At 51.4% G+C, this 21847-nt stretch overlaps 1 protein-coding gene across 2 annotated transcripts in view; it reads right to left on the minus strand.

Annotated features, from left to right (window-relative positions):
- PLEKHA7 (pleckstrin homology domain containing A7) overlaps positions 1-21847 on the minus strand; it is a 214369-nt gene that overhangs the window by 4571 nt on the left and 187951 nt on the right. For both annotated transcript variants that reach the window (XM_060104315.1, XM_060104314.1), the window contains exons 14-26: positions 21637-21705; positions 21184-21264; positions 19882-20031; positions 19214-19315; positions 13665-13773; positions 13284-13510; positions 9264-9452; positions 9054-9171; positions 7121-7224; positions 6349-6549; positions 3377-3535; positions 1066-1199; positions 123-265 (exon numbers count right to left, since the gene is read on the minus strand). In XM_060104315.1, coding sequence (XP_059960298.1) covers positions 123-265; positions 1066-1199; positions 3377-3535; positions 6349-6549; positions 7121-7224; positions 9054-9171; positions 9264-9452; positions 13284-13510; positions 13665-13773; positions 19214-19315; positions 19882-20031; positions 21184-21264; positions 21637-21705 — 1786 coding nt within the window. The remainder of the gene's footprint in view (positions 1-122; positions 266-1065; positions 1200-3376; positions 3536-6348; positions 6550-7120; positions 7225-9053; positions 9172-9263; positions 9453-13283; positions 13511-13664; positions 13774-19213; positions 19316-19881; positions 20032-21183; positions 21265-21636; positions 21706-21847) is intronic.

Consider the following 21847-nt stretch of genomic DNA (forward strand, 5'->3'; position numbering starts at 1 on the left):
CTGTCCCTCAACTACCGAGCCTGACGCCTGCTTTTCCACTGACCCCGACAGGCCATGCCAGGCCCTGAGCCCAAGGAGCAGGGGGTGGGGCCCAGCCTCAGAGGCTGTCCCCAGGGCCTCACCTGCCACCTGCTTGCTGCGCTGGGAGGCCTCTGAGGCCAGGGCGTAGGAGATGTTGATGATGCGCTCCTGCGCCTGCAGCTGCGAGTCCAGGTCGGCCACACCATCCCGGTCCTGGCTGGACACCGGCTGCAGGTTGCACATGCTGTGGGAAAGCCAGAAAGCAGGCTGTGGGCCTCGCCACCCCCAGGCACCTGCCTCAGGAGAGCAGGGTCTCCCTGGCCGGAGGATCTCACCCTTTTGGGGGCATCAGATAAAAACGGTGCACCTTCTCTCCAAAGGGGCACATGCTTCTCCCCAAACACCTAGTCACAGCTTTGTTCCTCCTTTGGCGAATCACAGACCTCAAGATAAGAGTTCCAGCTCTAAGCTCCTATTAAATCCAGACGGGAAAAGGGTAACCAGTCTCTGAAAGGGAGGCCCCCAAATAGTCAGTTTATGTTTCTGAGGCTACAGAGTCTGATGCGACAGGAAAGCCACTTCCCGGGGTCCCATCCCGGCCTCCAGGGATGTGGGCAAGGCCTCTGGCACCTCAGGACAAGGCTGGGCCCCTGGCTCTGGTCTGGGGATCTGTGTGAGGAAACATGGGCCCTAAGGCTGGGAGGGCCGTCCTTGGGGCCTATCTCCAGCTGTGTCCACTTCACCACCACACTTGGCTCCACTCCCCACGCTTGCCAGGGCCATGGGACACAGATTTGGGGCCAAGGGCCTAGGATGGCCCTCTGAGTGCTTTAGGACCTCCCAGATGACCTGGGCAAGCTTCTTGGCTGATCTGCAGCTGATGCGCTGAGAGCTGGCCTGCTCCTTGCCATGAGCGGCGCTGGTCTGAGACGGAGGCCTGACAAAACACATTCCCCGGCCAGCCCAGCCCAGGGCCCATTCAGTTGCGACACCCCTGGGGTCAGCCTAGCCGGTCATCAGGGCTCAGGCAGCATGAGGGCTGACCTGGACCGGGCAAGGATGTTACGGATCTTCTCGGCCTTGCGGTACCGCGCCTCCAGCTCCTCCAGGCTGGGCGGCTCTTCAGGATCCAGCTCCACATAACGCTCGGGGATGGAGACCTTCTCTGGTTTGGAGAGCTGAGGAAAGGTGGTGGGAGGCACAGATGTTGGGTTTGGGACCTGCTCCCCCCATCCTGTCCCCAGCCATGAGGTAGGCGGAGGAGCCCGCAGACTTCAGCGATTTGCTAAGATCACAGTGGCAGTTCACTGTGCAGTCCCGATCTGAATCTGGGTCTGACTCCAAAGCCCGTGTTCTATCTACTGTACCAGGCAACCTCCTACAGGCCAAGGGAAGGGAAGGGGGAAGGCAAAATAACTAGACCAGTAAGCCCTGAGGATACAAATGATCACCCTAAAAGCTACCCTTGATGTGATCTGACCTCTCCAGCCACACTGACCCACCTCGGCCCCTGCTCTTTCCTCTGCCTGGGATGCTCCTTCCTTGGGCTCCATGGCCTCTTTCTCATCCTCCCAACCTCACCTCCAGAAGGCTTCCCTGACCCTCCTTCTCCCAGCCACCCACCCCTGCCACTCCCTCCCATTTCCCATTTGTTTCTCCACTGTCTAGAGCAGGGACTTGGTACTTAGCAGCCCTTCAGCAAACACTCCTTGGATGGGTGGCTGGGGGGCTGGGTGGAGGGATGAAAGAAAGTGATAGTGCTTTCTGCCCCTACAAAAGACCCAGACAGGAGGCAGCCACATTGAATCTACTGCTCTCAAGAGGAAAATGACCCCAGCTCCTCCCCTCACCAGGCCCTCACACACACCCAACAGCAACCTCAGCTTGGTGAACCTTTACGTGGGCCAAGAACGCTAAAGGTAACTTTTGCACACACCTCAGGGAATATTTTTCTTCCTTGAACTACATTAAAATGGGGTTGGTTGAAACTTCCAAAAACAAGCTAAATCCAATCCCAGGGCAAATCTGGACTTGAATTTAAGCCCATGCAGACCTTTCATTCTGGTGAAAGATGGCAAGAAATAAGTTCTTTTCTGTCATTTCCCATGAGGGCAGATGCAGAGGAAGGAAGCAGATTACATTGTAGCAGGAGGGATTTAGGTTAGAGATAAGGAAGAACTTTTTCCCCTGGCTGGCAGGCCAATTAGGACACCGCAAAATGCACTTCCATTGCCAAGGCAGTGTGTAGAAGCTTCTTTTGTGGACCTGAGAAAGCACGGACCTTTGGCTGTTTCAGAGGTGCCAAAGGGAAAAGGTCTGAAGGCAAGGGACTAACCTCGTTAAACCCTGGAGCCCCAGCTGATCCCAGAACCCAGCAGCTCCACAGGCGTCCATTTGCCCCCATCCTGTCTCATCTATCCTTCATGTGGTGAGAGCATTTCCTCTCATGCAGTTTCAGGCCAGGCCAAGTCCTCATACAAATATGTTTGGGATATCTGTGGGCCACTGTGCACTTCATTCAACAGTCGTCATTCAGCAAATATTTACAGAGCATCTACTGTGTGCCAGGCCTGGTGCTGGGTGCACAAAGGTGAACCAAACAGCCAAAGACACTGCTCTACAGAGCTTACAAATGGCACAACATAGGCCACAGGAGACCACCCTATGTCTTGAAGACCCTAAGTCTGTCACGCTCTGACTCCCTTTCTCTTCCCTTGGGTAAGACACGGTCCTGACTGAGGTTACTTGCTTTTCTGGGCCCGCCCGGCCATGACGCGTTTGAGCCACCAGAGGGCGAAAGAACCCAGACCAGACCTATCCAGGTCTCCTAGCTCTGCCATGGCTGGATATTTCACCTGTGATTTCTAAACCTGCCCTGCCTTTTCCCCAAGTCTGACTGCCCAAATTGGCCTGACTGGCCAGATGCAAGACCAACCCCTGGTTTTCCAGGGAACATATCCTAACAATAACAACTACCTCATCACATGCCTACTATGTGCCAGGCCCTGTGCTCACAGCTTTCTGATCATTGCTAATTGTTCGGGCAATGTGCTGAGTCACTTAACCCTCCCCACAACCCACATTACTGCTGAGGAAACTGAGGCACAGAGAAGTTAAATGACTTGCCACAAATTACAAAGAGAGACAGATCTGAAACTGCATCAAAATGCCTGGTCTCCTCTTACTACCTCCAGGTGCTGTTCATCTATCCTCCTGGGCCACACTGAAACCGAGCCTGTCCCCATTCAGGGCAACAACCCCCAACCCCACCCCAATGCCCCTGGGAGGGTTGGTCAGGCTGGCGTCTGAAGGCTGGGCCTCCTGGGGGCAGCGTGAAGGAAGCCCCTGCCCTCACCTCTCTGCTGATGTCCACGTCATAGTCTTGTGGTTCCAGGTCCAACTCAGTGACAGGCATAGCCTGAACCTTCAGCCAGCCATTCTCCTCCTTGTCCTTTCTGTCCCCTTGTACGGCCCGTTCCAGCAGCTGCAGGTCAAAGTCCTGCTCGCGCTTCCACTGGTAACAGAACAAGAGGGTGAAATGTAGTCACTTCCTGGCTATCCCTTTTGGGTAGGTCTTGCAGGCACTGGGGTCCTTGGGAAGATGGGCCTGTGACTCATTAGGGAAAAGCTGTGTGACCATGGACCTCAACCTCATCTCTAAAACAAGGCAGCAGCAATCCTGGGACACGGATGGTCTCTGCTGTGTTCTGAAACTCTGTGACAGAGAGAACAAGACCTCTGCCCCTTTGATGCAGCCGGTCTCCAGACCGCTGATTTCTCTCTGATATGGGCCCCAAAGTGTCCAAACCTCCCGGGCACGGGTCTAAGATCCACGACTTTAGACTCACAATGGTCCCCAGGGATACAGGAGGCTCCCAGGTCCAAGGAGGTGACCCTAAAACAGAAGCTGGGACAGAGCTCAAGAGAAGAGGTTTGCCGTTTCTGTCGCATGACAGATCACGGAAGCCCTCCTGGTTCAGGAGCCATGTTGTTCCAGCTCAGAAACAATGGGCGAAACAAACCCTCTGAGGCCCTGGTAAGCAAGTGGAATAGCCAAGAGCCTCTCTAGCGGGCAGTCCCAGCAGGACACAGTTAAGGGCAGGGAATAATGCCTCCACGGTGGGACTGGGGAGGTGCAAGCAGGAGCAGCTTGCGGCCAGGAAGGCAGATAAGCTGCTGCGTATCACGCAGCTATTTGGGGCAGATGTTTTAAGTTAGAAAAACCAAACACATGTAAAATTTAAATGCTAAATCAAATGCAACATTTCCAACTCTGTAACAAGCAGGCTTCACAGAGGGAAACTCTAACCCAGCCACTTTAAGATCCCAGCACAATGGTTTGGCTCCGCCGCAGCCTTCCTAAATCACCTGTGGCCTGCATCCCCACAGGTCTCGACGCTGAGCAGGTTGTTGAGAGGAGGGAACGGGCCCAAAGCCTCCCTTTTCTTGAGCAGAAGCCAAGCAGACACTTCTCCATCCCAGGTTGTTTTCTCCTTCCCACCCCACCCACCTCACAGCGCCCCAAGTGGTCACCGTTGTCTTTAATGCCCCCTCAAGCCCGCACTCACCCAAGCCCCAAACCCACGGCCATAGCAGCACATTTCACCCATTCGTGCACAAGCTCTCCATACTGACTCTACGTCAACATAATTGCTTTTAGGTGATGGTTTCCAATTAAAGTGTAAAAGGATTAGGCAGTTGAAAATTCAGGGATGAAAAATTAATTTCATGATTCACAAAGAAAACACACATTTTCTTACACGCTCACCAGTGCCCCAAAGAGAGACAAGACCTCACATAAACCCAGCCTGATTGTTTCCACAAACAGAAAAAGTTCACTGGACTCTACAATGTATCCTGGGGAAGAACCACGCCAATCCATTATCATTAAGCAACACGTTTATTGGCGCTGAGGCAGAGACTTACAGAAGTCTTTTTTCTTAAAGAGAAAAATTACAAGGTATTCAAGTTACGATTTTTAGATCATTTTTCTACATTTGAGACATCAGGTTGTGAAAAGTCAGTTTTACCTCATATGACATTTACTTATAAAGTTTAAAAGTTACTGGCTTTGCAGCTTTTCAGGATATGAGTATCCTGGGTCTTACCCCTTTGGTGTCTGAGCTAACAGCTGCAGAGAGGCCCTCTGAATACAGATCATAATGTATCTTGCTACCCGTTCAAGTTATTAAATACTAGAAACACAAAAAGTTTTCCGTAAGAAATTGTGCCGATGGGGCCGGAGGAATTAAAACTGAACCACCTCAGACTTGGCAGAATTTATTCCAACATGCAATCTCTGAAGTCTGTGTCTACTGTCCAGATGTGAGGCGTGGACTTTGATAAATTCATCATGCCCAGACCTCTGACAATGACCACGGCCCTCAGGCAGTGGGGCTGGCTCAAACTTTTGGGGCAGCTTTTGGGATAAGGGAATTATGAGTCAGTAAGCCTGCATAAAGGGGGCAGCAGAAAGGTGAGTCACACATGGGAGTGCTCGCTAGGCTATGGAGAAAAGAGCTGCTATTATAAGCCTGGTAACAAGAGCACAGGCCAGTTAGAGAATGGTTGATGCAAATTAGAAGCGTCTGTAGACACAATCAGGCAGGATTAGAGAGGCAATGAGCGGTAACGCTAAAAGCAGAAGAGCTTGTGCAATGAATTAGGGGAAGAGCAGTCAGGCTAGAGGTCTAGGGAAACATTTGATTTCAAACAACAGGGAAAAGTCAAATGGAATGTTTCCAAAAGGGACCTAAGGCGACTGTGGGCAGGGTGCCGTGCCTGGAAGCACCACCAGGGGGCAGCAGACGCCCCCGGCTCTCCTGGGGCAGGGGGAGGCCCGTCAGCACCGCGGCAGTGGGAGAGCCCCAGTCCTCGGAGGTGAGGGCCACCACCCTCTGCTCCGCTGCCCCACAGGGCACCCGCTTGGAGGTCTGGGAGGCTGGTTGGCTTGCACTCCTCCTCAAATCACAGCACCATCTTTCTCCTCCACTCCTTGAACCCTGTACTTCCCAAGTCCTTGGTTCAGCTGAGAGACTCCGAATGCTTACAAAGGCCTCCCTCAAGCTCGACTGCAGAACTGACTGTGGACGTTCTCTCTGGCTCCTGGGCTCCTGCAGTGACATCCTCGTTCCTGCTCTAGTTCCGGGGCGCCCTCTGACCAAGTCACACATGCGTCCCGGCTTGTGGACACACAGCCCGTGGGGTGTTCTCTGAGCCATCCAGGTGGACAGCCTCTCTCGGGGCTGAGAAGTGCTCGTGTCTGGGGGACTCGGGGAAGCTCTGCTCCCTGTCCCAGCCCCGCCTGCCTGGACCCTCCTAACATACTGAGCCGAGATCTCCAGGGAGCGGTTGGCTGAGGTAGCGGGACGAGGGCAGACCCGTCCTCTCTCCTTGGCTCAGCGTCCTCTTGCGCTCCCGGACCAGCGCCTTCTGGTGCCGCTTCATGCGCTCCAGCTGCTCCTCTGCGCTCATCTTGCCCCGCTGGTGGTCCCCTGAGTACAGGCGCTCCAAGGCACTCCTGGGTCTCTGAGGGGCAGGAGGGACAGACAGGGCAGCTGGGCTGGGAACACAGAGGGCAGCCGCCCCGCTGGCTTCATCCTCCTCTCTCTCTCTCTCACTCTCTCTCTCTCTCTCTCTCTCTCTCTCTCTCACACACACACACACACACACACACCACACACACACTCTCTCCAGATGGGCTCCTCCTGGCCACTGACAAGCACCTCCTCTAAGCACACTCGTGGACATGATACCGCTGGCCCTCGTGGGCTCTCTGGGCAGCACCCAATTCTGCAGATGCAGACACTGAGGCCCAGGCCTGTCCAGTTGGGCAGAAGCACATCATGGGCCACAACTCAGGGTGTGACTCACTGGGCGAGACTGGGGAGAAAGGTGGGAGCCCCTTGGGAAATGGGGAGGGCAGTGTGATGCCCTTCTTGGTGGGCAGTGGTGAAGGCATCATGAGCACCTGGTGACACGGAATCTGAGCTCTGGAGGGGTCACCTGGCAGGATCACCAGTTACCGTCTACCTCGGGGCCCTTCCCTCTGTGCATGAGGGAGCAGTGAGCCCCTCAAGAACTTCTCAAGGCCACTCACAGGGTAGGTCACCTTGCTGCTTTCGGCATCTAGACCCCTCCGAAGCGTGACGTAGGGAGCAATGGTGGACGATTGCTGGAGCCTTGATGTGGACCCCGAGAGCCCTTAGTGAGGAAAGAGAAATGCAAGTGGATTTGTGGTGAGGAGGACAGGCTACCAGCCCCTTCTTGATCATCTCCCACTCCCGTGAGGGGACCACGAGGGTCCAGCCAACAACCCACGCTTCTTCCTCCCCAGGGCCTGGAAGAGCAAGGCCCCAGGTAGGGAATAAGGGGCCAGCCCATGGGTGCCCTCTGTCCCCAAAGGAAGATCTGGGGACTACCCTCGTCTTCCCTCACATGCAGAAGACCTGGGCTGCTTGGCAGGAGGAAGGGATGGAGGGCGAGGAATGCCCTGCATCACTTCCTCCTGATGAACTCCTATGCATCCTGTGTGACCCAACTTGGGTGCCTGCCTGTGAGAAGCCTTCTCAAATGCTCCAGGCAGAATCAGTTATTCCCTGTATTCTTCAGTATATTCACTGGATACTGCACTGACCACAGTGTCAACATGCCTGTCTACAAATTCAACAATGCCTGGTTGAATGAATAAATGACTGAATGAATAAATGAAGAATGGAAAGAAGAAGGCACCAAGCATTTACTGAGTACTTACTATATAATAGGCAGGCATCGTGCCAGGCATTTCATATAGATTTTGTCCCGCTGGCCCTACAAAGTAGCATTACCTAACCACTGTGGAGATACACAATCTAAAGCTCAGAGAGGTTAAGCAACTTGTCCAAGGTCACATGGAACCTCAGCCCGTGCTTTCTCCACTAGCAACATTCTTATCAAGGCTGGTCCCTGACATCTGGAAACGGGCATCACACTGAGGACTCCACCAGCATTTAGTACATAGGAAAAAGAATGATAAACGTCCTGCAACGCCAGAGACTCCTAAGCAACAAAGAACTGTCCTGCCCACAGGCCACTAACACTGCCATTGACGAACACCTCTAGGCTGTAATGAATGAAGGGAAAAGGGTCCCCAGGCACAGTGCCAAGGGTTGTGTGGCCCAACTCAGCAAAAGCCAGTCCCCTCCAGGGACCAGCTCAGGACACAGCAAGCCTACACAGCATCGTGGGCTGGGAGTCACATAACCCCATAGGAGTCCAAATCATGGCGGTGTGGCCTCCTGTCTTCACACCCTGTCAACGGGGGAAAGCACCTGACCTCCCACCAAATGAGGGAGTGTGGTCAGGCTGCTCTGGGGTTCCAGATGGCCTCCTTTTAAAAGGATTTCAGAAAGAGGATCTGGCTATGGGGGAAAATAGGGCATGGGTGAGCCTAATGGCCTAAATCAGTTCCCACCCCCATCTCAAAGGGATAGGGGAGGAGAGTGAGAAGACCTAACTGAGGAGAAAGGTGTGTTTGTTTCAATAAAGGACTCATTGAGTCTTAGAGTGACACAGAAGAGGAGAAAAGCCTCTGGAAGGCATGAGATGGGATGGCCAAGCTGATGACAGTCACCCAACATCCCAGCCTGCAGGGTGGGATTCTGGCTCTATCACTTATTGGCTAATTGGCAAGTTGTTTCATTTCTCTGGGCCTTGGTTTTCTTATCTCTAAAATGGGGATAACAATAGTACTTCCCTCACGGGATTATCATGAATCTTAACTAAGTGAATATAATAAAGTGCTTAAAACAGCACTGGGCTTTATAGTAACTGCTATTATCATTGTTCCCGGGGGCAGATGTAATAAAAGAGGATGAAATCAGGATGTGAGCCAGAGGCAGGAAGGACAGGCCCTCCCTACAGCCCAGAGTCCGCTGACAGCTGCTACCCAGGCTGAGGCCCCAAGCTGCAGGCAGAAGGGTGTGAGGACGGGTTAGGGCTGTGGAGCAGTGGTGGGGATGCCCAGGAAGACTCCATGGAAAGTCTCGCCTTACCTCTGCCTGGCAACGTCTGGTACCTGCTCTCAGAGCCCACGAGTCCCAGGGAGGGAGGGGCCATGTCCCCACTGAAGGTCGCCAGCTCAGGCTCGCTGACGTACGACCGGAGTTCCACCTGTGGGCAGAGTCTGAGGCCGTCACACCTGCCCCACCGCCGTCCCTCTCCCCACACACATTGGGGCAACCCCAGAGGTCCCCCCTGCTCACCCTTGAGTCCCCGTTCAAACACTGCCCCTGCTCCCGGTCTCGCTTCCTCTCGTCTGACTGCCGCTTGAGGCCCCTCACTGAAGTGTGCCGGATGATGGTGGCCTCCCTCGGTAGAGGTGGCACGGCCGGGGGCTGGTCCTCCGGGCTGTAGAGCTCAGGGAGCGGGGGCCTGGGAGGTGCCTCGTCTTCCTGCTCAGAAACAAAACCAGAACCAGTGCCCGGTGAGAGAATGCTCAGTGGCACCATCACAGTGGTGGCCCAAAGGGAAGGAGCAGGCCATCTTGGGTCTGCAGGGAGTGACCACTTCAGCCCAAAGATGCCAACGTTTCCCCTGGTTGAGCTGTGAGGTCGGGAGACGTCTCTGCTCCAACCCCATCCTTCCCTTTGATTCACACATCTTCCATTTTTCAAAGTGTGATCTAGACACAATCCAGAACTCAGGACACGGGTCCACACTCTCATTCCACTGGCTCGGAGTGCACCGTCAGGGGAGGCAGGCTGGTAACTCTGTGTTTACCTGTATGTTTATGACAGCACCCCACCACCGCCACCCCATCCCACCATGCTCAGACGGAGCCAGCCCGCGGTCCCTGCACCGTCTCTGGATCCTTCAGCAGGCTGGGGATCTGAGCAAGGACCATCTACATCCTCCTGCCCTTTCTATCAGAAATGCACATGGTTACAAAATATTTCCTCCTTCCTGACTCAGGCACAGAATAGGCAGTCAGGATGGGTGACTCACTGCCTTCTCCACAGCCCACTCCCTGGGCTGGGATGAATGTAACTATTTTCCTTGAACCCCCCTGTCCACAATGCTCTCTGAGGGCTGTGGCCTCTCTACAGACTGACAGCCTGGCCCCTGACTGCCATGAACACCCACTCCTGGCACAAATGACCATCCAGACTCCTTCCTCCTAACCACCCCCTTTCTTAGCCTCATTTTGCTTTGTTTTTCAGAGTTCAGGAAAGGGTGCTGTAAGCTTGTTTTGCAAAAGTTTATCAGCACTCTTCTAAAGCAACACATTTCATTATTGTGTGAAGTTTAAGCTGCCTACCTAAGATACCCAGAGGCTCTCTGAGCATCAGTGGTTTCCAAACCCTGACAAGATCTTGGAATCACCAATTCCTAAAAAAGCCCCCCAGAAAGATAAACGCAAACCACTGACTGCCTTTGATTGAAGGGAATAGAATGTCTGGAGACAGAGGGTGGAAGGGAGACATTTTATTACATACTTTTTTATATCCTTTGATTTTGTACCCTTTCAGAGTATTGTTTAATTTTAAAAATGACATTAAATTTAAGAAAAGCCAAATAAAAATGAAAGAACTGGGCTTCCCTGGTGGCACAGTGTTTGAGGGTCCGCCTGCCGTTGCTGGGGACACGGGTTCGTGCCCCAGACCGGGAAGATCCCACATGCCGCGGAGCGGCTGGGCCCGTGAGCCATGGCCGCTGAGCCTGCGCGTCCGGAGCCTGTGCTCCGCAACGGGAGAGGCCACAACAGTGAGAGGCCCGCATACCACCAAAAAAAAAAAAAAAAAAAAAAAAAGAAAGAACTATAGCTACATGCAACAATATGGGTGAATCTCACAAACATACTGTTGAAAGGACGCAAAATATGAAAGAATAAATATAGTATTATATATGGGCAAAATAGAAGTGTTTCGGATGCAAATATAGGTAGTGAAACAAAACAAAACAAAAAAGCAAGGAAATTATCAAAAAAGTCAAGATAGTGGTTACCTCTGGGAGAAAGAGAAAGGGCCTACACTGGGAAGGGACCCACAGGCCCAAGGGCTCCTGATTGCTGGCAAAGTCCTATTACTTAGTCACAGATGTAGAGAACAAATGTATGGATACCATGGGGGAAAGGGGGTGGGGTGGGAGGAATTGGGAGACTGGGATCGACACATATACATTATTGATACTATGCATAAAATAGACAACTGATGGGAACATACTGTATAGCACAGGGAACTCTACCTAATGCACTGTGGTAACCTAATGGGAGGGAAGTCCAAAAGGGAGGGGATATCTGTATGTATCTGGCTGATTCATTTTGTTGTGCAGTGCAGGATAACAACATTGTAAAGCAACCATACTCCAGTAAAAATTAATTAAAAAAAAAAAAGTCCTATTTCTTGGTCTGAGTGTTGGTATGAAATGGGTAGTCTCTTTATTATTATTTACTAAATTATATGTCCATGTTTTTTTGTTTGTTTGTTTTTTGCGGTACGCGGGCCTCTCACTGTTGTGGCCTCTCCCGTTGCAGAGCACAGGCTCCAGACGCGCAGGCTCAGTGGCCATGGCTCACGGGCCCAGCCGCTCCGTGGCATGTGGGATATTCCCAGACCGGGGCATGAACCTGTGTCCCCTGCATCGGCAGGCGGACTCTCAACCACTGCACCACCAGGGAAGCCCAATATCCATGTTTTATGTCAATTTCAGGATGGATATCATTGTTTCACAGAAAAAAAATATAAAACAAGTAACCAACAATAAAAATGGTAAAACTGGTGAACATATATACAACTAGGAGGGGAGAGAAGACCCACCCACCTTGGTGACCCTGATGCTCAACCAAGTTGAAAAGCCCTGCTTCTGAGCCACAGCAACCAAGCTATGAAGAGGAGCCTCTGTCTTCATCTATTTCAAGCTGCTTGTTCTGCACAAGGGGAAACTGAGGATGCTCAGAGAGGGTATGGGCCTTGCCTGAAGACCCAGAGACAGACAAGGGCTGGAATCCAGGCAGTCCTGCTCACAGGCCTTTTTCCCTTTGCTCCTCGTCCCAGGGGGCAGGCATCTTGCATTATATTAGCACCTGTCTGTCCCAGCCATTCCTGCTACTTGTTTTGCTATTTTCTACCTCCTGTTTTGTGGCTGGTGCTCCATGACTCTTAGATCTGGGAGTGGGAAGGAAATCTCAAGATAAAGAAGTTCACAATGACCCTGGTTCCCTGCACCTGTCTTCCAGCTCTGGGCTCTAGACCATGGCTGGAAGCAGGTGAACAGTGAAGACCAGGTATAGGAACTCGTGTGTTTTAGCCAGCACTGTGCACTGATCTCGTCAGACGTCCTAAGCATACACGGTGCCCAGGCAAAGCTCCTTCAAGCCCTTGTTGGCAAAAACCTAGAGGTCTCCATTCCAAGGTCCCCTCTGCTATAGCTTCCCTGTCACTTGGACCAGGCCCCTCATGCTTTCCAGCCAAAGCTGGCCTGCCCTGGAAACATGAGCTATCACAGTACCTGACCACATCTTTTATTTCCTTAGAACCTTCTGTGCTCCCAGACTCAGCCAAGGGCTTGGCCCCTCTCTATGCCAGGCAAGCCAAGGTGTTGGCCCAGGCAACCACATGGGGCACATACCTAACCTGAGGACCAGGGCTGAATGTCCAGTTACATGTCGGACGGCACAAAGAATGGTCAGGAGATGTGGATTGGATTCACTAACTAATATGGAGACCTTATGCAAATTTTAACACCTTGGGCCTCAGTTCTCTTATCTGTGGGAGGGAGATGCTGACCTTCCTGTCTATACTCCAAGAGGTTACTGTGAAGATCACATGTATCCTCACAACCCAGCACAATCCTCAGCTGCAGATGGAGATATGGATACTCTTCTGCTAAGATGAGCTCACTGCCCAAACCGCAGGTTTGCACGGAGCCCTGCGTGGGGCAGCCACACACTTCTCTGCACGATACAGATCACAAGTTCTGCCCTACTCAGCGCAGTCACTGCCTCTTGCTAGGCTTCAGTTTTCCCAGCTGCAAAATGGGAGAGATGGGCTAGATCGCCTCTAAAGGCCCTTCCAGTTGTGGGAGACTAAGCACAATAATGGCAGGAGCCCCTACCTCTCCTTAACTGCTTATGGCTCAGGAACCCCTCAGGACTCTGGTTGGTCTGTCTCCCCAAGCTTCCCTAAAAGCTTCTCTCCCAAGAGAAGAGGACCTGAGGACAGAGAAGGACAATCATCTGCCAGAGAGGAAACGACAGCGCCCAGCTCCTGGTCATCAATACTCACAACTTTGGGCTTCGTCTTGGTTGGTGACTGAAGGGGAGACGTCACCTTCCTCAGCTGGGGCAGGTGAGGTCGGTACGGCACGTAGGTTTGCAGCTGGGGGAAGAGTCGAACCTCCAGAGGGGTCCGCATGGGGCTGATGGGTGGGCTGTGGGGCAGGAACGGCTTGCTCTCAGAAGAGGAGATTGAAGGCACAGGCGGGTGAAGAAGCAAAGGCACTGTTTTTCTCTCTGAGGGGTGTGGAGAGAAGCAAAGGGTGCGATGAAACAAGGAGGACAAGGGGAGTGACTGAGGCCACGAAGACCCGACCTCCCCAGGGGCCATCCCCCAGGCTCCAGACGCTGGCCTCCACCACCCCCACCCCCAGGAAGATGGCCCGCTCACCCGGATTTTTGACCGATTCCACCAGGATTCTGAAGTTCTCTTTATTTGCACTCAGGCCTGCAATGACATCTTCGATCCTCCAGAGATCCTTCTGTATCTGCGATTTCTCCTGAGGAAGATGAGGCAGTGGGTTCACTTCCTTCTTACCTCCTCACCAGAAGTTTCTTCTTAGGACTTCTGCTGTCATTCAGACAGAGCCCCTCACCCTGGGGGGGAGTATCCCCTTGGAAACCCCACCAGGTCTAGAGCCAAGCCTGCTTCACGGCTTCCTGGGCAAGTGCAGACATGAAAGATGCCCAAGGTCCAGGGGAGAAGCTTCAGAGAAGCTCTCACAGTCTACCTTTCCTGTTTCCACCTCATTTAAAAATAGACTCCCTTAAATACTGTATGATTCCACTTATATGAGGTTATCTAAAGTAGCCAAATTCAGAGACAGAAAAATAGCAGGGTGGTTGCCAGAGGCTGGGACCAGGGGGAATAGGGATTGTTTTTTTAATGGGTACAGAGCTCCAGTTTTGGCTGGGGGGAGGGGGGAATGCAGATTGTTGTTTAATGTGTACAGAGTTGCAGTTTTTCAAGACGAAAAAAATTTCTGGAGATTGGCTGTACAACAATGTGAATACACTTAACAGGACCAAACTGTACACTTAAAAATGGTTAGGTAAATTTTTGTGCTACATACATTTTACAATTTAAAAAAAGACTGTCTTAGGCAACCATGGCAGAAGGGAAGAGAAGGCAAGGCCTAGAGGTTATACCATCCCTGGAATATAAAGAGCATCTTTTTGAAGACAGAGCTGAATCTTGGGATTTGGGATTTAGTATAAGGGGCAGTGGATATTATTTGGCAGTAAAAAGGAATGAAGTACTATGTCTGCTACAACATGGATGAACCTTGGAAATATTATGCTAAGTGAAAGAAGCCAGACACAAAGTGCCACATACTGGGCTTCCCTGGTGGCGCAGTGGTTGAGAGTCTGCCTGCCGATGCAGGGGACACGGGTTCGTGCCCCGGTCCGGGAAGATCCCACATGCCGCGGAGCAGCTGGGCCTATGAGCCATGGCCGCTGAGCCTGTGCTCCGCAACAGGAGAGGCCACAACAGTGAGAGGCCCGCGCACCGCAAAAAAAAAAAAAAAAGTGCCACATACTGTATGATTTCATTCATACGAAATGTCCAGAATAGATTAAGTCCATAAAGACAGAAAGTAGATTAGTCGTTGGCTAGAGCAGGGGTAGAAAGTTGGGGTGGGGATGGGGAGTGACTGTAAATGGGTACCAGGTTGCTTTTGGGGCTTGATGGAAATGTTACACAACTGACTGTGGGGATGGTTACCCAACTCTGTGAATGTGCTAAAAAAAAAAAAAAAATCAGTGAATTACATACTTTAAAATAGTGAATTTTATGGTATGTGAATTACACGATAAAGCTGTTATTTTTTTTTTTAAAGTACGATGGGAAAAGAGGCAGGCTACACAACCATGCGCAAACTCTGAGAAGCTACACCCAAACCACCAGGGAAGAGGCCCTAGAAAGAGGTGAGCAGGGTCTGCTGTGATTAAAGGGTCGTGGGCACCTTTTTTTTTTTTTTTTTTTTTTTTTTTTTTTTTTTTTTTTGCTGTACGCGGGCCTCTCACTGCTGTGGCCTCTCCCGTTGCGGAGCACAGGCTCCGGACACACAGGCTCCGCGGCCATGGCTCGCGGGCCCAGCCGCTCCGCGGCATGTGGGATCCTCCGGGATCGGGGCACGAACCCGTGTCCCCTGCATCGGCAGGCGGACTCTCAACCACTGCGCCACCAGGGAGGCCCTCGTGGGCACCTTTTAATCGAGTTGTGTAAACATCAGATATGGTATTCTTTTTTTAAAAATTATCATGGTCCCACCCCATGGACTTAAAAAGGAGGCTCCACACCCCTATCTCCTTTCCAGGTACATCGCCGGCCTCAATTGGAAGAGTCCTCACGTGTGTGATATTTATGGACCACTGCTCCTGGATACATCCCCACAGGGCTGGGCAGTGAGCAGGTTCTCAGGACATGTACGCTGAATAAATAAAGGACCAATCACATAAAATTCCCTGATCAAATACTATCTAACAGGCATAACAACAGACATCTGAAGCCTCCCTCCTAAGGGGAGCTCACACTCTCATACTCTCTCCACCCTTCCAACACCAGTACACATCCTCAGGGCTGATAAGCAAGTAACAGGCTTAATGTTCAGTTCCCCACTAAAGAACGAGTGTCCTAAAACAGACACGTTACTGAGCTAACAGGATTATCTCTAGAGCTGAGGTCCCCAAGCAGAGTGCTGGGAACAGGTAAAGAAGGAACACGGGGTTAAGATCCTCTCTCCCTCTCTCTCTTTCCTCCCCTGGCAGTCTACCTGGCGTACTTCTACCTGTCGGTTCACAATCCTGCCCCCATTTTGCCTGTCACCTCAACATGTAAGAGAAGAGCAGAGAGAAGCAAAGGCCAGAGAACTTCAATCCAAGGACGATGGAATTTCAGAACTTAACGACAAGGTGAAGGAAGCTTTTGGGGAACACGAGAGTGGGGTTTCATACCTGTATCCTCACATCACACCAAGCAGGAAGGCTCCAATGTACTACATTCAGCAAAGGCTTGAACTCACTGTCCAGAAGTAGGGACACCTACACATAGCCTCATCTCTCACTGACTCTCAGGGTTACCTGGAAGTTCTTTTATCCTCTGGTTTCCCTGCTTGGGTGGCCATGAGGATCTTCATAAATAAAGCTACTCATCTTTACTCAAAAGGCTATGGGTTTTCTCACAGCCAACCCTGGCTAAAGAGGGGTGAGTTTCCAAGCCCCATTACTGAGAATTTGCATATGGGGCTGCAAGCCTATCTCCAGCGTCAATGATTTATTCAGGACTCTAACAGCTTGCCTGGCCTAGAATTACACCAAAGAAGTTAGCACAGAGCCTGCTCAATGAAAGGCTTTGTGAGCTTCCCAGGTCATTGTGGCACTCAGGGAAGGCATAAGCAACGCCACTAGGCTAGGTGGAAATCAAGCTGCAGGGACCAGGCTTCAAACTGGCCTATCTCCTAGTAACTTATAGGGCTAAGTTCTCTAGGAAGTCTGTGACAAGACCTATACATGGCACCCATTTGTTTTTTGGAGGGAAAAGAAGGATTCTGGGCCTGCTGTATGTTAAATTACCACGAAATAAGGCACAGTAGAAATACAAATAGCCAATAATCATTTAAAAAGATGTTTAACCTACTAGTAATTAAATGAATGCTAATAAAAACATGATGTCCTTTTTCAGCACACAGACTAGCAAAAACTAAGAAGACTGATAACATCAAGTGCTGGCAAGGATGTGGGTAAACAGGTTCAGTACTCTCATGCACTATGGGTGGGAGGGCAAATGAGTGCAGCCTTTCAGAGGGTGATTTGGTGGTATATGCCAACATTTAAGATGTACACTCATGTCAACCCAACAAGGAGCCTATCTTAGATAAATGCTCATAAACAAGCTCTAAAGGCAGTTACATAGATGCTCACTGTGATACCATTTATAAAAGCAAAACACTGAAAATAACTTAAATGCCCATCAGAAGAGGAATGGCTAAATAAAGTATGGGATATCCACACTATGAAATCTGTAGCATCAAGACCAACAATGTCTAATACAATTTCTGAGATTATGTAAATCTTCCATAATCTGTGCTGTCCAATACAGAAAGCCAGTAGCCACATGAAATAATTCTGGTGTGACTAAGGAATATATTTTTAATTTAGTTAATTTTAATTAATTTATGTTTAAATTTAAATAGCTACCATACAGGGCAGCATAAACTTGGGGGTATCTTTCTTGGAAAGATTTCCATTACATAAAGTTATGACAAAAAAAGCAAGTTACCAAACAATGTGTAAGTATGATTCCTGTTTAAGTAAGCCCAACTCCCTCTCCCAAATAAATTATATGATACTATGTACGTGCATACATTTGGAAATGCACAGAAAATGGTCTGGAAGGCAACACTGCAAACCGGTGGCACTGATTACATGCTGGGAAGGTGAGGGACTGGGCAGAGAAGGGAAGGAGGGAGGAGGATCTTTTGTGTCCTGTTTTGGTTTTGCTTCTCATTGTTTGGACTTTTCAGGGAGATGCATTTATGTGTTTTCTGTATAATTAAAGAAACATAAGGAATGAAAAGCTAAAAAAAAAATTATGGCTGAAATTAATGTGGATGGTTGAAGTCCAAGAAGATAAGTCTAATGAGACCGAACAGTTCAAGGAACTAGTAACTAGAAACAATTGTTTAAAGGACTTTGCCAACAATATTCACTTATTTATTTTCAAGCCACTATGCTAAATACTGGGGATACAAAAAGAAGAGGAAAATGTTAGCTCAAATTAAGGGAAATTATGGGAAAAACCCAACAGCCAAAGGAGACAGACAAGTTCTGGGTGACCTCACAGGCCAACCCTGAACTACAGGCAAGAGTCTCCTCCACATGCTCCTAGACCAGGCTCTCTAGGACCAGCTCTAAAGCAGTGAGTGGAGGTGAGTGGAAGCATAGCAGGGCCTGGGAAAAGCCTTCTAGTCCACAAACCTAAACCTCCTCCCGAATTCCTTCGGTTTTCTGGGGTGATGCTGATGTGAAGAGAGTCAACACATTCATTAAATCACTTGAATGAAGAGGCCTGGCTAGAACTAGTTCATCAATTAGCAAGCCTAGCCCCCAGACTGGCCCAACAGGCTGCCTTGTACACAAGAACCCTCAGTTAATGCTTGCTGAATTCAAATAAATAGAATCTATGTCAGGGTCCTGAAAGAAGAGATACAGATCTGAAGTTAGGTTCAAAAGCAGGTTATTTTCCATTTTCAAAACTTTGAGGGTGGGGTAGAAGCCTGGTTGGGCACCCAATGGGGGAACACTGGCAGCTGGAGGACCCAACCTGCAAGAAGGAAAACCACACAGGGCCTTTCTTCCTCTCAGCTTTGGAGGCAGAGGAAGCCACCAACGGGGCAGCCTGGTTTTAGGGCAGAGAAGGCAGGGCTCTAAGGCTGCCTTTCCCGAGTGAGGCAGGGGCCACAGCAATGGGTATCACCCCACCTGGCCTGAATTCACACTACTGATCAGGTGAAGGCCTGATAACATCTATCCTCAGGAGTCCGGAAGGGAAGGAGGCGTGGCTTCCTGCTGCTAAGTGAGTAGCTAGGAACCCAAGGCAGGGCCAAGAACCAGGAACACAGATCACCCTCAAGTATCTGCAAGGTTAGGTCACTACTGTCTCCCCTTGGGGCTGTTTCCCCAAATGACCAGTAGTAAAACCCTTAGAAAAATGCCCAGGAGCTTGTCTTTGAGAGCAGAGAGGCAGGGGGAGCTGAGGTGAGGCTTCTCACGACAGCCTGGCTGGGGCAAGGGTTTCCCAAGGGAGCGCTTGGGGTGGTGAGCAGGCTGAGTCCGGGTGCAAAAAGAGAAGGCCCCTGGGTAGGGCTAACATCCCCCACAGGTGAAGACTCCAAGAAGAAATCAGAGCTCAGAAGGGATGAAGAACCCTTGGGTCACCTGGAAAAAGAAGGCTCTTCTGTGTTGCTCCTGCAGGGTCTGCTTCAGCTGCTCCACATCTCTCTCTAACTTCAGGTATTCATTCCAGGCATTTTCCATCTCCTGTTGGCCAAGGAAATGCTTCTGATTCTGCGTTATGACATGCCCACCCCTCAGAAGGCCCCACGAGCACCTGTGCTCCTGACCACTGCTGACCCGACAGGGGAAGAGGGAAGGGGAGCCTGGTGGGTCTCAGGCAGGCCTGGGGAGAGAGACAGGCCACCTGCACCATCCCCTCTCCCACCCTTGGGGATGCTTTGGTTCCCAGCTCTGGCAGAAAGGGCCTGTACCACATCAGACAGACAAATAAAAGAGCAGAAATTCTGACGTCTCAGAGTTAACTGCGCACAGAGCAGGGGAACAGCCTTGCAGGCTCTGCTCTCAGACATCTGACCCCTTGGGTGTCACTGTAGCCACCCAGGAGCCACTGAAAGAAAGCACCTTAAGGCACCGGTAGAGACAAGGTAAGCTACTGTGAGGAGGCAGCCTGGAGGCGTTCTGCTCTGCCAAGACTCTCGCCCCCGGCCACCAACTCCACTACAGCTTGGGACGTGAGGAAAGCAGCCCCCCGGCCAGCCCATGCTGGGGGGTCAGGGGAGCGTCTGCCACCCTCCACACCCTCCACGCACAGTGGACTCTCTGGAGAGCTCTGCCCGGATGTGGACAAGGTCCTCCTGCAGCAGCCTCTGCTGGTAGGCAATCTTCTCCAGGTGCTGGGGCTGGTCTCGGTACTGCTCCATCTGTCTGTGCAACACCTCCAGCACGGATTCCAGCTGATCCTGCACCAGAGAGACCGGGGCCAAAGAGCCAGAGAATGGCAGAACATTCCCGGGAGGCTGTCCCCTCCAACCCCGCCCCGCCACACCAGGAACTAAGCAAACCTGCTGGATCTAACCGAGGCTGAAGGGGCCAGTGCCCAGCTAGGGGCCTGAGAGTCAAGGCCTCTGATTCCAGCTCTGACTCTGTCCGTTGGGTGGCCTCCTGGGACAAATCACCTAACAGCTCTGTGCCTGTTTCCTCATCTATAAACTAGGCATTAGGCCATCCACTCCTTAGGGGATAAACTATGAGGCTAAATCAAAGAACAGATGGAAAACTCTGTAAGCACTTGAATAAAAAGGCCATGTTAGGGCTTCCCTGGTGGCGCAGTGGTTGAGAGTCCACCTGCCAATGCAGGGGACGCGGGTTCGTGTCGCAGTCCGGGAGGATCCCACGTGCCGCGAAGCGGCTGGGCCCGTGGGCCATGGCCGCTGAGCCTGCGCGTCCGGAGCCTGTGCTCCACAACGGGAGAGGCCACAACAGTGAGAGGCCCGCGTACCGCAAAAAGCAAAACAACAACAAAAAAGACCATGTTATTTATAAACCTTGAGCATCACAAATATAATGCCTTGTTAAAATGTGGAAAAGACAAAATTCACACCAAGTGTCTAAGAGACCAAACATCAGTGGCTACCAGCCCATTCGTCCCCTCCCAACCAGACTTGCTTCACCTAAGGCCCAGATCCTTAGAGGAAAGGAGCTTTAGGAAGTGAGAGCCTCTGCCCTGCTACGACTCTGGCCACTTTCTCCAAGGCAGCCGCCACTTCCCTGGGGTTCAGGAGCCTGGGGTCGTCACGGCAAGCCAGTGGAGCCGCCCTCTCCCAGGCTCACCTCACAGGGCTTCCACGGAGAGGTGGGGGTGGCCCAGAGCAGAATTAAGGTCAGGGAGGTAGTACTTGGAATAAGTAGGCTGAGGTCTCCCTGGAAGGTTTCCTCTGGGTTCAGACAGAAACCCCACAAGAAATACCCTTTAAATTCAAAGACATTGTTCTGAATAAACTAACAGACATCTGTTGTCCAGTACTAACATGAGAGTCCAGTCTATACTGAGGAAACACAGGATGACAAAACCCCTGCCACCCAGCCCAAGACTACGCAAAACCGATACATACTTTGTTCTCCTTAAGGGCTCGTATCTTGTCTTCCAAGTCCTGGAGGATCCTGTCTTGTTCACAGAAGACGCTCAGTTTAACCTGTGAACAAGAACAGGTTGGAGAGGGCTCCCCTAGTGGCACAGCAGGGGACACGGGTTCGTGCCCCGGTCCGGGAAGATCCCACATGCCGCGGAGCGGCTGGGCCCGTGAGCCATGGCTGCTAAGCCTGCGCGTCCGGAGCCTGTGCCCCGCAACGGGAGAGGCCACAACAGTGAGAGGCCCGCATACCGCAAAAAAAAAAAAAAAAAAAACCCAACATGTTGGAGAGGGCCTGGGATGATGAGAAAAGGCCATGGCTTTGGAGCACGATCCAAAAGCCTTTGGCTATAGATCCATCCAAACCCTGCCTGAAGTTGTGGGTCTGGAGGCAGCAGGCAGGTGCGGGGTCAGCCTGTCACTCTGCTCACTCACGTCAATGTCACTCTCGGCAATCTTCACTGGCTTCAGACTTCGGTCCTTGAGAAGATCCCGGCCTGTCATCTGGGAGGTGAACAATTTAAAGAAGGTTTAACCAAGGGGTTCGGAATCAGATGTCAAGAAGGAAAGTTACCCCTACAACGGACAGGTGTGGAAGTCTCGTCAGTGGCAGGTAGGGTCACGGCATGGAAAGGGCAAAAACTTG

The sequence above is a fragment of the Mesoplodon densirostris genome, chromosome 7, assembly GCF_025265405.1.
Source record: "Mesoplodon densirostris isolate mMesDen1 chromosome 7, mMesDen1 primary haplotype, whole genome shotgun sequence".
NCBI lineage: Eukaryota > Metazoa > Chordata > Mammalia > Artiodactyla > Ziphiidae > Mesoplodon > Mesoplodon densirostris.